The sequence below is a fragment of the Sciurus carolinensis genome, chromosome 13 (assembly GCF_902686445.1).
Source record: "Sciurus carolinensis chromosome 13, mSciCar1.2, whole genome shotgun sequence".
Taxonomy (NCBI): Eukaryota; Metazoa; Chordata; class Mammalia; order Rodentia; family Sciuridae; genus Sciurus; species Sciurus carolinensis.
Window position 1 is genome coordinate 24829253 of NC_062225.1, and position 17205 is coordinate 24846457.

Below are 17205 nucleotides of genomic sequence, written 5' to 3' on the forward strand. Positions count from 1 at the left end.
CGACTCGGTGGTAGCGAACCATAGAGTGGCGGAAGTGGCCCATCCCCTTCCTCTCTCGGCTCAACGGCTTGCCTAAGCTTCTGGGGATTTCTCCGGCGCGAGGCATTGTGGGCTTGCTGGGCGGCCCCAACCGGGAGAACAGAGTGCTGGCGGGTTACTGAACAAGCTTCCAAAATGATGGTGAGTGGCGTCTCGCGCATCCATCGCCATCGGCTGCCATCTGGTCAGTGGCTGTCGCCGCCCAACTGGGGCAGCCTTGTAGGACCTTTTCCAGACTCCTGCCTCGGACCTCGTCTCGACTCCCTGCCTGTGGGCCACCTCGGCTTGCCGCGGCCTGAGTCGACTCGGGCATGGAGCAGAAGCGGTTGGCGTGCGCTCTGTGGGGCTCAGGGTTGTGGTAGGGTCGGGGACTACAGATCCCAGGGTGCTTCGGGATCACGAAGCCACTTTGGGAACCCCTTTTCGAGGCCCTGCACAATCGGGACCTGTGTGAAACGAGTTCGGGTCGAGAGTGCATACGCGGTCCGCACCCAAGCGTGAAAGCCCGGGCTGCGTCGGGAAATTGCTGGATGTGTGAAGCAGTGTGCTTTCAGAACGGACAGAGGCAGCTTTGGGAACCTTTTGTTGGGCTGTGCCCAGTGTCCCGCAGCTCTTCCGCTGCTGCATGTATGAAAACACATTACTCTTCTCGTATTTGAATTCATTCACTTCCTCGCGCATTCACTAAATTGGCATATATAAATGCCTACCGAATTTAGTGTCTACTGAATGTACCAGGCCCAGAGGGTTAGGGGGATGCAGCCTTTCAGCCGGGAATATGGGCAAGGCAGAGGTGGGGGACACAGTTGGACGACCTGCACTCGGTTTCCGGTGACATTAGATGAGATTTTCTAGTTGGCTACCAAACTCAGGGTTTCGGTTTCTTAGAAGTGGGGGTGTGTGCACCTTACCGTCCTGTGAATGTTAGAGTCTCACAAAGGTTTCCCTTTTCTCCCTCTCACTTTCAGATACCTTCCTTGTGTCTCAAGTCTTCGTGGTGTCACCTGGGTTGCTTTTGAGAAGGGATAACTTAGTTTCTGAGGAGGTGTTAGATAGAAAAACCCTGTGCTCTTCCTCGGTTTGTTCATTTTTCAATCTTCATCATTACTATTCTCTTTGTTGATTAAAAAAAAATTTTTCATTACCTGTTCTTGAAGTTGTCTTGCTCTCTGTAGAGAGCACAACCTAGTGCAACATTTGAGAATAAGAGCTCTGGAACTACACCAAAGTACTGTGTGTATAACTTAGCTGTGTTAGCTGTGTGACTTTGAGCATATTTAATTTCTGGCGTTTAATCTCTTAGAGGGAATAGCAATAAAGTATTGGTGCATAGGACTAAATGAAATAATACATGTAAAGCGCCTAGCATGTAGTAAACACTCAGCAAATGTTAACTAGGCAGTTGCTTGATTCCTTTCCTCCCTGTAATACTTCCTGCTGCCAAAGCTATGTAAGAGCTTTGGTTGACTTTTAAAGAATTGGGGATCAGAACCACAGTTCTTCTGTCCTGTGATAAAACCCTTCACCAAAGGGCCCCAGATCACCACTTTGAGTTTTACCTGAATTGATTCTTCCTGCTGTGTCAGATTGACTGTTTCCCTCTTGGATGTCTCTTCTCCTTTTGGAATGTGAAACTTCCACCACCAGGAGTCCTCTATGCTGGCATAAATTGGTCTCTGATATTCTAGATGCCTGTGATGGAAAGAGAGGTAAAAGATTCCCCTGAAACCTTGGTCCCCCCTCCCCCATTGAACCCAGGGGCTTTACCACTGAACTGTAACCTTCACCCCCTCCCCCTTTGTTATTTTGAGACAGTATCTTACTGAGTTGCCCAGGCCCACCTCCAACTTAAGGTCCTTCTGCTTTAGCCTCCTGAGTAGCTGGCATTAAGGTGTGTGCCACCAAGCTCAGCTCCTGAAACCTCAGTTCTGTGACTTTGATATAGTTTGAACAGAGGGTATGACCCTGCCTTTGGGGTGTTGAGCTCTGTGTGCCTTGGTGTATACACACATGGTCTTGTTTTTCTAGAACATCAAGCTTAATGTTTAATACACGTTTTAAAGAGGGTTAAGAGGCAGATCATTAAACTGAAATTCCTAAGCCTTTCATGATTCCCTTCTCAGACTACTGGAGGAAGAAAAATGAGTGGCATTGAAAGTAACTTAGGAACAGAAGCTAGGCTCTCCATAGCAGTGCCTGCTGCTGGGGAACTGATAGAAGAGGACCCATTCTGCTTGGCCTGGCTTGGCTCACTCCAGCTCTGCCACCCTTCACTCCTTGTAGGATCTCTCTCCTCCTCAGCCTACCATTTCTGTATGACCTAAAAAGCATAGGTACTTGGAATCTGTGGTCAGCTGCTTTCTGATCCTCCTTGCTTGTACTTACAAATTCTCAGTAAATTTTTAGTGCCAGTTTATTTCCAAAAAAAAAACGTTAAGCCAGTGCTGTCTTGTTATTTCATGACTTATATCAAGAACTTGCAAGTAACAGTTGAAATTTCAGCATGAGAAGCTGCTGAATGTTATTTCATGTGTGTCCAGATCTTGGCCCTGCAAGGTGAGGATACTTTGTTCCTTACCTTTGGGAAACTCATACTTAATTTAAGATGTATGGTGATATAGAAGTTGTGAGCAGGGGAAATGAAGAGAAAGGAGATTGACCTCTTCCTAGTGTCCCATTTACTGCTCTAGAGAAAACTCATGGAAAAATTGAGACTCTGAGAAATTAATGACCTGGTGGTAGGAAAGTGGTTCTGGTAGGAAATGGTAGGATGGCTCTTGTAGATAAGGATACAAGTTGAACATGGAGTTGAGAAAACATCTACAAAAGCACTGAATAAGGTAGCTTGTCAAAGAGAGAAAGAATCCATTGAAGGTAAAATGGATTTGACTCAAGTTGGTTTTACTTTAAAGCAGAAGAGTCCAGGGCAGAGGTGGACCAGAGAAAGTTTGAGGCCTTCCTAAGGAATGATTTAGCAGAACTGGGAGAAGTTTGTGCCTTTCAGAAGACACAGCTGCCCATTTCTGAAGGTGCCAGGGACAAGGCCTGCTGAAGAGCTAGGAGTATAGAGAAGCCATTTCTTGCTACCAGACCTAGGGTACTCCAGGAAAAGGAAGGAATTTTCCTTTATATCCTCATGCCAAATCCCAAATATAGGGGGTTTTCTGACAAGCATTTTTTTTTAAAGGGAAGACTAAGGGTATTGTTTAGTGGAAGAGCATTGCCTAGCGTGTACCAGCTCCTGAGCTGTATCCTGCATGTGCATACACACCTGTGATGTACGTGTATTTGGCAAATATTCTTTTAAAATTTTTAACGGATGATTATTAAATTACTTCCTTTCTTTTTAAATATTTGTTTAGTTTGTAGATGAACACAATACCTTTATTTTTGTTTAATGTAATGCTGAGAAACCCAGTGTCTCACAAGTGTGAGACAAGTGTTCTACCACTGAGCTACAACCCCAGCTCCAAATTACTCCCATTCTTATTCCTTAGAGACTGTTAGACATCTTTCCATCCCTTTTATGCCTTTACATATTATATCTTGCCTCTTACCTGCTTTCTCTGGTGGTTTTTGTTTTTGTGGTACTGGGGATTGAATCTGGGGCACTTAGCACTATATTACATTTGAACCCTTTTTATTATGAGATAAGAATCACTGGGATTATGGCCTGTCCCTGCTTTGTGGACACCATTCCACTTCTAAAAGCTTTTCCAGGGCTTGCCTTCTCTGTAGGAATAACATCTAAACTTCTTTCCCCAGGCTGTCTTAAGTGTGTGTGGGATCTGCTTCCTGCCTACCTCTTCAACTTTATTCCAATCTTCCTATTGTTCTTCCCTTTTGAGCCAAAGAAGTTGAGCATTTTAAGGAATTGCCTAGTTAATATGGAATGAGACTCATGAATTGCTAGACTGTTTCTGGAATGCCAATTCTTTACTCCTTATTGTAAGGCTGAGGCAGCCTGTTCCTTCCCTTGCTCAGTACCTGAGGTAACTCTAGGGGTGGACAAGGGCAATGGCTTGCAAACATTTTATTGCATATTACAGTAAAAAATAAATTTAAGACTTGGGAGGCTGAGGCAGGAGATTGCATGTTTGAATCTAATCTCAGCAACCTAATGAGATGTTATCTTAAAATAAAGAGGGCTGGCTGGGGGTGTAGGTCAGTGGTAGAGCACCCTGGGTTCAATACTCAGTACTACAGGGGAGAAAGAAAAGAAAGAAATTTAAATCATAGCCTGTTAACATGTGTAAAGAGTGTTGAAATAATGTTTCCCCTTTCTGCTTTGTTTCATCTGCAAAATTGGTCAAACACCCAGAATGCTAAATCTGATTCACAATTATCTCTAAAGGCTCGGGCTTGGATGCAAACTCTGGTTTGCCAGCCACTGTCTTCGCTACTGGTCATTGGAGAAAAGATCTAAGTAGGCCCTTTAAGAAAAAGCAGTATGATAAGATATAGCCTATGCTTGTATAATTTTATCAAAATGGATTCTACTGTCATGTATAACTAAAAAGAACTAATAAAAGTTTAAAAAGAAAGCAGTATGCCAGGCATTGTGGTGCACACCTATAATTCTAGCAATTCAAAAGACTATGGCGGAAGGATCACGAGTTTAAGGCCAGTCTCAGTAACTTGCCAGACCCTGTCTCAAAATAAAATAATAAAGAGCTGGGGGTATAGCTCAAAGGTAGAGATCCCTTAGGTTCAATCCCCAGTACTAGTGGGTCTGTTAGGGGTTGGGGGAGGACCACGCTCCCTGTTTTCCCAGAGTTTCTGAAGCAGGTCCTCAGACGAAGCCCTTAAGTGACCCTTTTATATCACTACTTGCATTGTACTTTAAGTTTTTATTTATTTTTTTATTTTATATTATATTTTATATTTTATTTTATTATTTTTGCGGTGCTGGGGATCAAACCCAGGGCCTTATGCTTGCAAGGCAAGCACTCTACCAACTGAGCTATCTCCCCAGCCCTTTAAATGACCCTTTTGACAGCCAGTATGATAGGGGCATCTGCTTGGAAATTGGTCACATGGAAACTTCATGGAGCCAGCATGAGAGATGGAAACATTACTGTGTGAATTAGATGTGTTGTCATTTTGTGAGGCAAGACAAAGGTGCTATTTTCTGTCTTCCTACATTCACTTAGCTGGTAAAGTAGTGTGCCTCTCTAGGATACACCTCAAGCTGTCTGTACCTTGCATACTGTACCAGTGCCGTATCTGTTTCTCTGTTGAGCTGTAACAGACAAGTGGATGTTTTGCTTGGGATTAAATCCTGAGCAGGGCCTGCATCTTCCTCTTCCTCTTGTTCTGTGACCTAATCCTTAGCACAGGAAAAATAAAGTGAGAAGTTGAAAAGGCCATGCTCATGCAGCTGGGCACTTTGAACAAGTGATCAGTGCTCCTCAAACCATTTTTCTGCCTTACACACCTGGCAGTGCCTCCAGAGGTTGGTGATTGGGGAATGTGGTTTAGAAAGGCCTCCAGATACTTCTGTTATGGAGGAGCTGGGAATATTTTTTCTATCCCTTTCCCTCTTAAGTCTCATAATATATGATTATTAAAAGCAGGTAATTATTTTTTTTTTTCCCTAGCCCACACCAGTTATCCTGTTGAAGGAAGGTACTGATAGCTCCCAAGGCATCCCTCAGCTTGTGAGCAATATCAGTGCCTGCCAGGTGATTGCTGAGGCTGTAAGAACCACCCTGGGTCCTCGTGGCATGGACAAACTTATTGTAGATGGCCGAGGTAAGTTTACAGGGTTATTCAAGGCCTATTTTGCAGGAGAGGGGGTGCTTAGGTGGTATTTTGGACCAGTATGGGTTGGCACCCAAATCCCACTATTTATAAGATCTCTATAAGGATTGCTCAGGTAAAAGTGGTTCCATTTCATACATTGTCCTGAATTCTAAACCCTTGTAGAAATATATGGGAGAACCTGATCTCAGAAGCCCATTGCCTTGTAGGAAGATATGACCTAGAAACCTGAAATAAAACCAGTTGGAGTTCTCTATGATCACTCCCATTATATCATGTCAAGAAAAGGAGAAAATTCTCTTTATGTTTTAGTGTAATAATTGACATGTGAAATGCTAGGATATCTGTGTGGAGTATCTTAAGTAGTTACTCTTGTCATTTAAAATATTTTTCTACATCAAATTGAACTGTACTAATTGCTGTTGAAAGAAAATCAGGAGCCAGTGGTCTATAAAAGTTTATGCACAGAGCTAATGACATAAAAAGATCAGATTGATATCTTTCCCTTTAATTACTACTGTGATCCCCTCTTCCCCATCCCAAGGAAAAATGTCCATGGACCTCAGGTCCACATAGAAGACAGAATTTAGGAAAGGGACTTTAAATTTTTGTGTTTGTTTTTCTTAAGGCAAAGCAACTATTTCTAATGATGGGGCCACTATTCTGAAACTGCTTGATGTTGTCCATCCTGCAGCAAAGACTTTAGTGGACATTGCCAAGTCTCAAGATGCTGAGGTAGGAAAATTAGTCATGTATTTAAGTGGAGGTTGAAACTCATACCTGCTTGCTACCTTACTCTTCTCTATTACAATTTTTTAAAAAATATTTTTAGTTGTCAATGGATTTTACTTAATTTATTTATTTATATGCGGTGCTAAAAATTTAACCTAGTTGCTCACATTGTGAGGCAAGTGCGCTACCATTGAGCTACAACCCCAGCCCTTCTCTCTTATAATTTTAAAATTTTATGTCTAAAATTATGTAAGTAGTACATGCTTACATAATAATTTTAAAAATAAATATATACTGTTTAATTTCTTATTGTAGTGAGATAAATATTTGTGTACCTATATTTTAAATTACATCTAATAAATATTGATAATATATATATATATATATTTTTTTTTTTTTTTTTTTTTTTTTTTTTTGGTGCTGGGGATCGAACCCAGGGCCTTAGTGCTTACAAGGCAAGCTCTCTACCAACTGAGCTATCCCCCCAGCCCCAATAATATTTTTTAAAAAAGAATTTATGCACTTCTAGCCAGGTACAGTGGTGCACACCTGTAATCCCAGCAGCTCAGGAGGCTGAGGCAGGAGGATTGAGAGTTGAAAGCCAGCCTCAGCAATTTAGGGAGGCCCTAAGCAATTCAGTAAGACTTTGTTTCTAAATAAAACATTAAAAAAAGAGCTGGAGATGTGGCTCAGTGGTTAAGCGCCTCTGTGTTCAATCCCTGGTAAACCACCCCCACCACATACACACAAAAAAAGAATTTATACTATTCTATTGCATGTAGCTTTTCATATTCATTAACACATTGTCAATGGCAATGATCTTTAGGTCTAAGTCCTAACAACTAATTCCAAGCTCTTAGGAACAAGCACATATACTGTTGTCATGTGAATTGCTAAGTAAGTAATTTGACTTTTAATCTTTTAATCACCTTATAAAATGGGACTGGAAACTCTTAAGGTTTCTGGTGTGCCTTTTTTTAATGATACTAAACTATAACAAAATTTATCCTTTTAACTATTTTAAAGTATACAATTTAATGGTAGCGTTATCCCATCTTTTCTGAAATCAGTTCTAATCCTAAAGTTTTAATGATATAAATATTGAAAGGTTTACATTTTAGAATACTGTGGAATACATATAGATAAGTCCTGAAGTTACAGTAAAAGTTTGTTAGGACCCAGTAGCTTATAAAACAGTAGAGCTTAAAGTTAAAGAGGAATATTGGATTTGATGTGTTATTGGCAATAAGGAAATTATACCTTTCTGTCCAAAAAAGAACTATCATAGTGCTTTACCTATAATAAATATGTTCTCAGTTGATTCATATATGTGATTTCATATGCTGAGAAAAAATTTTATATGATTTATTTAGTTGTAGATGGACACAATACCTTTATTTCATTTATTTTTATGTGGTGCTGAGTATCGAATCCAGTACCTCACATGTGCTAAGCAAGCACTCCACCTCTGAGCCACAGTCCCAGCCCCACTGAGAAAATTTGATTGTCTAAATCAACCCTCTTTGGAGAATGGGGCTGTCTGGGGATTAGATGGATACCTGACTATTGGCATGTTCATCTTATTGCAAAAACCTGTGTTTCCAGAAAAAAACTTGACACCCATTTAAATAATGTCCAGTTTGAATGGGTAGATTGCCTAAAAATGGAGCTTCAAGATGCTTCCTGAACATCAGAGAATGTGTTTCCTGTTTTTTTTATTCCCAGGTTGGTGATGGCACCACTTCAGTGACCCTGTTGGCTGCAGAGTTTCTGAAGCAGGTTAAACCATATGTGGAGGAAGGTTTGCACCCACAGATCATCATCCGAGCTTTCCGCACAGCCACCCAGTTGGTACGGGAGCACTGGTTCACCTGGCCTTGTACTTGGGCTTCTTCACATTCCTCTTAGGATAATAATTTAACTGGGTAACCTCAAGAACAGGGTTATTTGGGAATTTCCTGACTTCTTTTTAGTAACTTAAATTTTATTCATTAGCTTTTTGATGAAATTGATTAGACCTCAGGTTGGAATTAGCCTACTAGATTATCATATGGAGATAGGCTCTTAGTGACTTTTTTTGTCTCACTGTGATGAGTTGAGTAGTTGTACCACTGAACTACATCCCCAGCTTTATTTCTATCAAGTACTTCTAGCTCATTTTGAGACCGATTTTTCCCCCTCTAACCTTTATTTTGTGACCCAGAACAAGTCACGTAATCTTGCTAGGCTTTTCTTTCTCCCTTTGCTGATGAGAAAGTTTGGTGGTGACATTAAAATGAGATTATATATGAGGATTGCTTTGGGAAAGATAAAGTACATATACACACCTGTGTATACACATTGTATTTTGAGGAGGATACCAGAGATTGAACTCAGGGTTGCTTAACCACTGAGCCATATCCCAAGCCCTTTTTTATTTTTATTATGAGACAGGGTTTCACTAGGTTGCTTAGGGCTACCCAGGCTACAAATTATAATTTTTATGTAACTAATAAAGTGCTAGAAATCAGAGGTGTTTTTAGTAAGCCATAGGTTTTGGCCAAACTTAATGTCATGACTTGTTTTCACTCAGTTGTGGCTTTTTGTTGTCATTTTGTGGTACTGATGATTGAACCCAGGACCTTGCACATGCTAGGCAAGTGCTCTACCACTGAGCTACATCCCTAGACCTTCACTTACTTGTTTTAAATGCATTACCTGATCCAGAGCTGAGTCCTGGGAGTATGCCAACGATTCTTTATGATTCTTGAGAACTATATACTTACTCTACATTTCTAACTTTCAGAGTTTTCTAAACTATAGTTTTACATATTCATAGGCAGCTATAGGACCTAGGAATGTTGTTTCAGCTGTAGCTATAGAATAGTAATGCTTAAGATTTGAAGTAAACAAACGGCATTAACAAGAGAGATTGTCCACTTTACCAGTTTGTCTAAAACATGAGACTGTCACTCAACTTCTGTTCTTGGCAGGCAGTTAACAAGATCAAAGAGATTGCTGTGACCGTGAAGAAGCAAGATAAAGGGTGAGTTTGTAGTGCACTTTGTCAGAACCTTGGCTTCCTGTGGCCACAGTGGATCCAGAGAAGCACTTAGCAAATCCCTTTATGGGCCTGAAGCACTTTGGCTCTTGTTAGAACCTTGGCTGTGCCCCAGTCAGCACGGCACAAAAGAAGCTATAGATTGTAGTTTAAGTTTTCACATGGGAGGTGTTTGACTACAACCACCATCTGTCACTGATGATCTGTCCTAATGATACAAAAGGTGAAATGGAAGAGGGCTGAGACTAGAGACTGGATACTACGTCCACATCACAGTAGAGTCAGGTAAGAAGGATTTGGTTTTCAAGACCTGATACAGATTCTGCCTTTGTGTCTCAGGGAGCAGAGGAAGCTGCTAGAAAAGTGTGCCATGACAGCTCTGAGCTCCAAGTTGATCTCCCAGCAGAAAGCCTTCTTTGCTAAGATGGTGGTTGATGCTGTGATGATGCTGGATGATTTGCTGCAGCTTAAAATGATTGGAATCAAGAAGGTACAGGGTGGAGCCCTAGAGGTAAGCCTGCTGTTACCACTGTAGACGGCTCCTGCTTTCACATTGGCTCTTCTGACAGCTTCACGTGGGAGGAGGGTGCAATCATAACAGAGGAAGAGAGAACACTTATTGATCAGAAGTCAGACTTGGACTATACGTCCCATACTGCCACTATAGGCTATGTCTGTAGATAATACATTTTATAACCTCTGCACATTTGTTTGTCAGCAAAATAGAAAATTGGAGTAGTTGAAATCTTCAGAATCTTGGTTCTCCAGATCATTGGGGGTATGGTAGGACTAATTCAGATATTATCTGAATTAATTAATAAATCTGAGAGATACTTTACATTTTTCACTCAAATGATACGGTCAGGCTCTCCCTTTTATTCATTTATCTTGGATAGACAATATATAATTCAAACTGTATAAAGGGCCTAAGATAGTGCATGTCCTATACATCACTCCTGCCCCATATACAGCCACTATTACCAGTTTTGTGTGTTTGTGTGTGTCCATGTGTGTCCTGGATTTACATGTGTAAATTTAAGCACATTTGTAAGTACTGTTTTTTTAAACACAAATATTTGATTGCTTATAATAGTGAACTGTAAATTGCTTTTGTGTGTGTGGTAGGGTACTTGGGATTGAACCCAGGGGTACTCCACCACTGAGCTACATTCCCACCCTTTTTTATTTTTTATTTTGCAACAGAATCTTGTTGAGTTGCTGAGGCTAGCCTAGAACTTGTGATCCTCCTGCCTCAGCCTCCCAAGTTGCAGGGATTACAGGTGTGCGCCATGCCTAGCAAGATGAATTTTAAATCTAGTTTGTTTTTTTGTTGTCAGTTGATCCTTTATTTTATTTACTTATTTATATGCAGTGCTAATAATTGAAACCAGGGCCTCACACATGCCAAGCAAATGCTCTACCATAACTCCAGCCTGCTAACTTGTTTTAATTTAAATTTAAATTTGTTTTAATTTAATTTAAACTTAATTTAATTTAAATTTAAATGTGGCTGATGCCAACTCTATTAGTATGACTTTTTTTTTTTTTTTTTTTTAATACAGTTGAACCCATGGATGCTTAACCACTGAGCCACATCCACAGCTCTTTTTATTTTTTGAGACAGAGTTTTGCTAAGTTGCTTAGGCTGGCTTTGAACTTGAGATCCTCTGCCTCAGCCTCCCAAGCTGCTGGGATTACAGACAAGTACCACTGGGCCTGGCCATGTAAAACTCTTAAACATAAAACGTAACTTAGAATTCAGGTAGTGATTGTTTGTTTACTCAGGGTTAATAGAGAACCTTTGATTTACATCTTTAGTCCTCATTTCACCCCTGAGCCCCATGTTTCTATATCTATTAATTAACTCATTGTCTGGTCCTCTAAACCAGTAGTATTTTGTATATTTCTTGTCGTAGATGGTTTATTCTGTCACTCAAACTAGAAATCTAGGGGCATCCTTAAAACATTTCTGACTTCCCACTACATATCAGTCACTATTTTACTTACTAATTTACTAATTACGTCTTTTATCTGTCACTTTTATTCTCAGGACCATTGTCACCCTTCTCCAGTCTAGCATCCCCTAAATCCATTCTTCATGTTACAGAATGGAGTTCCCCTGGTTTACTACTTGTGTAAAGCCTTCTGGTCCACATTACCTGTAGCCTAAGAGCTAGGCTTTTGTGGGGCTTGTAAGGTCCTCCTGAATTGGCCCTTGCCCACCTCCCGCTTCTCGCCCTACCTCTGGCTGGAACCTGTCCTCTATTTTACATTCCAGCAGTTCAAAGGGCTTTTCATTACCTGGTTCCACAACACTGTCCCCTCTTGTGAAAACTCTTTTCTTTTTTCTGTTTGAGTAATTTCTGCTCATCCCTCATGATTCAGTTTAGGTATCACTTTCTTTAGGAGTCTGTGGATTTGAATGATGTAGGAATTGGGGACAATTGATTTTTATGATCTTTTGTCTTTGTCTTCTAGAAAGAGGAAGATCTAGACTATAGCATACATGCTGTGGTATTTGTATGTGTGTGTGTGTGTACGTACGTGCATGTGCACAGTGAGTGGGGATTTGGGGGTAGAAGGATGCAGCCTTGCTTAGCTTCTGCCCTAACATAACTCTGGCTCCTTCCTGACACTGTATGTGAATATAGTGTTATCCATTGGCAGGTGTGTTAGAGGACAGTCCAAAAACTTTGTCTCTGCAAACTGAGTGATTTCCCTCATACAAAAGGGACAACTAAAATACGTTTTGTTACTTTTTTGGAAAAATGGGTTTGTTCCAAATTTTGTGATGATTGGAAGGCAGTGAAATAAATAAGTGGTTAACTCTTTCAGATTCACCAGAATGGACAAACACTAGCCCAGCAAAGTACTAACTTGATATTTTATTTATTTATTTATTTATTTGAGAACTGGGAATTGAACCCAGGGGTGCTTAACCACAAGCCACATCCCTAACCCTTTTTATTTTTTATTTAGAAACAGGGTCTTGCTAAGTTGCTGAGACTGGGTTTGAACTTTCCATCCTCCTGTTCCAGTCTCCTGAGTCACTTGATTTTTTATTTCATGCTGGTACCAAACCATTGAACTAACTGCCTGTCTCTAACTAGGAGTCTCAGCTGGTGGCTGGTGTTGCATTCAAGAAGACTTTCTCTTATGCTGGCTTTGAAATGCAACCCAAAAAGTACCATGACCCCGCGATTGCCCTTTTAAATGTTGAGCTTGAGCTGAAAGCTGAGAAAGACAATGCTGAAATCAGAGTCCACACGGTGGAGGTAGGCCTTACCAGTTGGAGGTGGTGTAGGAATGGGCAACTTTCTGGGCCAGGGCCTCAGGTCTTTACTGTCTCAGGTCTAGCACTGCTTCTCGGGCTTTTTGAGTGCCCCTTTTCCTCCCTCACCCACCCCCAAATTCATATTTGAATATCAGACACACTGCTTTTCTCACTCTATGCTCCCTTCCTAAGCGACCTCATCCAGGCATAATTTGGATTCAGAAGAAATATGAAATATGAAATATGAAATATGCTCTGGCCCTGGGGATGGCATTGATGGAGGCTCTCTAGTTATATATCTTGCCTGATATTTTGGTTCCCCTTAATGGCGCTCTTCCCCTTGAACTCCTATCATTGCTGTTACCAAGGCTGCCTCTGGAGGTAGAAGTATCACCCAGTGCAGGGTGGCCTTTTGGTGAGGAGGAGGGGATCTTATCATTGGGAAGTTCATGGTGCAGCACCTCAGTGCAGTTTAGGACTTTCCTAGGCTGAACTATTTTTCACACTTTGGCAGTGCCAACTATGGTGTAGCTCCCTGCCCTGGGGTTATTTTCTGCTTTTGTCTTTGAAAATATTAGGTGGTTCCTGTTATCTTAAAGGGGCCTTATTTGTTTGAACTAAAGAGTAGCTATTCTGATTACCCCTGTTAATTTCCAGATATATCAGTATTCTTTATTTTAGCCTACCCTAAACGCCAAAGTATACTCATCATTTTCTGGGTCTTTTCAGGATTATCAAGCAATTGTTGATGCTGAATGGAACATTCTCTATGACAAGTTAGAGAAAATCCATCGTTCTGGAGCCAAAGTCATCTTGTCCAAACTCCCCATTGGGGATGTGGCCACCCAGTACTTCGCTGATAGGGACATGTTCTGTGCTGGCCGTGTACCTGAAGAGGATCTGAAGAGGACCATGATGGTAACCAAATGTTCACAGGTTGCTTCTTGGCCTTCGCGGCCCCGAGGGGATTTCTTCTACCCCTGTTATACTGTATTTGGTCGGCCCTGTCTTTTTAACTCTGCCAGGAAGTGCTCCATTCCCAGCGTTTATGTGCCTAGTAACTACAAAACAGGTCAGGAAGTAAATATTGTTCATGAAGGAACTAGCGGTAGCATTGTGATTAACTGGACAGGCTCTTTGGGAGTGGGCTTCCTGCCAGATTTTTTTCCTTCCTTGAGCATCTCACATGCCTTTCCAACTAGCATTCTCCCTAGTTCATTTTCTGGACTCAAAACCCTAGTCAGAAGGAGGGAATATAGCCTGAAGTGAAGGGTTCCCATCTATACGTAATTTGGCCCGCTTGCTTTTTGTGTTTTAGTTCTGTTTTGTTTTCTACTGTTAGAGACAGGTAAGGGTTGCCTGGAGGTTAGGGGAAAGGGTAGATTATCTAGCACAGGGCTCTGGGCTACCTTGGCAGAGCCTAGCATGGGAACTATCTTGGAGACTGGGTGACAGGGAGCTGACCGGCCTCATTGGGAGCCTTTGCTGCTAGATGATCTTGCCCTCCTTGCTCTTCAGGCCTGTGGAGGCTCTATCCAGACCAGTGTGAATGCTTTGTCAGCAGATGTGCTGGGCTACTGCCAGGTGTTTGAAGAGACCCAAATTGGAGGCGAGAGGTGAGTGGGTCTGGGTTTTTGGTATCTTCTGGGTGCAGCTTGTACTGTTGTTCCTTTTTTGAGATCTTAACTTTGGGGGCATGAAGAGCTCAGGTAGAGTATTAAGGGAGGCAAGAAGAGCTAGTTGGGTCTTAAATCTGATCCTATAATCTTGATTCCCCAGAGGTTAGTACAGACCTTCCCAAGAAAATCCCCTTAAGGTTGGGATTGGGTGGCCTTGATGAAAACAGAAGAGCAGCTACCAAGTGTTGAGAGGGCTTGGTGGGGAGAACAGATATGGCAAGATGACCTCAGAAAATAGTTTACATGTGTGATTTCATCTTGGGTATAGGTATAATTTCTTCACTGGCTGCCCCAAGGCCAAGACTTGCACCTTTATCCTCCGTGGAGGCGCCGAGCAGTTTATGGAGGAAACAGAGCGGTCCCTGCATGATGCCATCATGATTGTCAGGAGGGCCATCAAGGTAATGGACTGATGATGGCCTCCTGTCTGTCTACACAGCATCCTTTATCTCCGTACATGATCAGACTCTAGATTTGTGCAGTGATCCCTTTCCTTGTGGCATGGTGGGCCCTCTTTTGTCCCAGAAATCATAAACAGCCTTAGTCTCAAAAATAGATCATGCCATCCTAAAGGCTAAGACTAGTTCTTCTTAGCAGAGTATGGAATTGGTGTAGTCAGCTATCCCAGTGATTATGTCACTGCCCTCAAACTACAGTTTTCTTGATGGTTCACTAGGTTGAAATTGGACAGGAACCATGTCCGGGCTTCTGGGGTTTGGATTGGGGTAAGGAATGAAGCACCACTTTTCTGGGCCAGAGGCCCTACCAAGTGACCCAGCTTAGAGCTAAGACTGGGGCCTGCTCTCATTGAGAGATGGTCTGATTTCTACAGAATGATTCAGTGGTGGCTGGTGGTGGCGCCATTGAGATGGAGCTCTCCAAGTACCTTCGGGATTACTCGAGGACTATTCCAGGAAAACAGCAGCTGTTGATTGGGGCATATGCCAAGGCCTTGGAGATTATCCCACGTCAGCTGTGTGACAATGCTGGCTTTGATGCCACAAACATCCTCAACAAGCTGCGGGCTCGGCATGCCCAGGTGGGTTCTTCCTCTTGTCAGAGTCCAGGGATTGGGTGGATGGGGCTAGATCATGAGAGTGTTGTGCTTATTACTCAAGTGCACATACTTGACCCAAGTGATGGACTAGAACTAAACCTAGTATGACTGGGTAACTGCCTCCTCTGCAGGCAAAGGGGAAGCCACATGTGCCTGCCATGGAAACAGCAGCTTCCTGGGAGAGAGCCTAGAGCTGTGTGCAAGAAATTTGGGATCATTGCCATATTGCCTCCCTCTTTTCCTTATTCTTTCAGGGGGGCATGTGGTATGGGGTGGACATCAACAACGAGGACATTGCCGACAACTTTGAGGCCTTCGTGTGGGAGCCAGCTATGGTGCGGATCAATGCCCTGACAGCAGCCTCTGAAGCTGCATGCCTCATCGTATCTGTAGATGAGACCATCAAGAACCCCCGCTCCACTGTGGATGCTCCTCCAACAGCTGGCCGGGGCCGAGGCCGCCTCCAGTAAGAGGCACCCAGCCATCACACATTGACTGGCAGGCTGGCTGCAGGCTGGCTGCAAGTGCACTGCCTTCCCTGGCTGGGTTAACGGATGTTACAAGGAAGTGGTAGTGATTGACCCACTGTTTCCACTAGTGATTATTTAAATAAAACTTCAGACTTGGAATTAACCTTGTAAATTATTTGGGCAGTTTTACTTATATTACAACTCAGAATTTGAGCTGTGCATACACATACCCAGAGATACAAAAGGGAATTCTCTGCTGAACTTGGTTGAGCTCCATTAGACTGGCCCCATCTGGAAGTTTTACTGTGGTTGTGTTCTTGATTCCAGAAGTGGCTAGATTGTGCGGAGTCACTTCCTTTTCTTGACACCTTATTTCACCCTCCCTACCCTGGACCCTGCTCTCAGGGGTTTTCTTGTTTGAGAACATGTTGTATTACCTTGTCTGCCCTTTCCATCTCCATGTTCTCTTGGCTCAGACTTTGTTTCCTCTTATTCAAGATCTTAAAGTTGACTCTGGGAGCATCCTCTCTTAACTCTGGTGACTTAAGTCCATTGAGAAGGTAGCTGAGGTCACCCACTTGGTATTTTCTATTCAGCTACCAGTGTCCTGTTTTCTTATGACTAATGATAGTTTTTCACCTTTTTGTTTTTGTTTTTGTTTGGCGCTGCTGGAGATCAAACCCAGCCTTGCACTTTACCAACTGAGCTATCTCCCCAGTCCCCAGTGGTAGTTTGGCAAGGCTGGAAACCCAGCAGGTCTAACAGTCATCTCAGTTAAACTGATCCTCATAGCTAACCTACAGCCAGTGCTGTACTTTATAATTATTGGAGCTAGAAGTAAATGATTATAACCTTGAGTTACTGGAGCAGCTGCCTGAAACTGGTACGTGATTTTAGAAAAATCTGGGCCGAGCTTTTGTGGTTAAATGAATTCAAAAGTAGAATGGGGTAGCCAGCATCCCTGCTAACCTGGTAGTCTTTAGGTAAGTTATTTTTCTGGCTCACAGAGTTGGATTAAATGCCCATTCTAAATGCATTTGAAGCCTAAACACCTGTTCTTTTTTCTGATTTTTAAAATTCAGGCCTTAGTAATCAAATTCATGAGACAAACCCGTTTTGTAAAATGTGTAATGCAAGCGAGGCCATGGTGG

General features: G+C 42.3%; 1 protein-coding gene across 1 annotated transcript; it reads left to right on the forward strand.

Annotated features, from left to right (window-relative positions):
- The first annotated feature begins 21 nt into the window (after positions 1–21).
- Cct7 (chaperonin containing TCP1 subunit 7) lies at positions 22–16217 on the forward strand. The gene is made up of 12 exons (XM_047522892.1): positions 22–180; positions 5640–5793; positions 6431–6537; positions 8260–8385; positions 9507–9559; positions 9914–10085; positions 12685–12849; positions 13578–13766; positions 14367–14464; positions 14796–14928; positions 15360–15566; positions 15839–16217. The coding sequence occupies exons 1-12, from the start codon at positions 175–177 to the stop codon at positions 16052–16054; spliced, it is 1626 nt and encodes a 541-aa protein (XP_047378848.1). The 5' UTR covers positions 22–174; the 3' UTR covers positions 16055–16217.
- Positions 16218–17205: the final 988 nt, after the last annotated feature.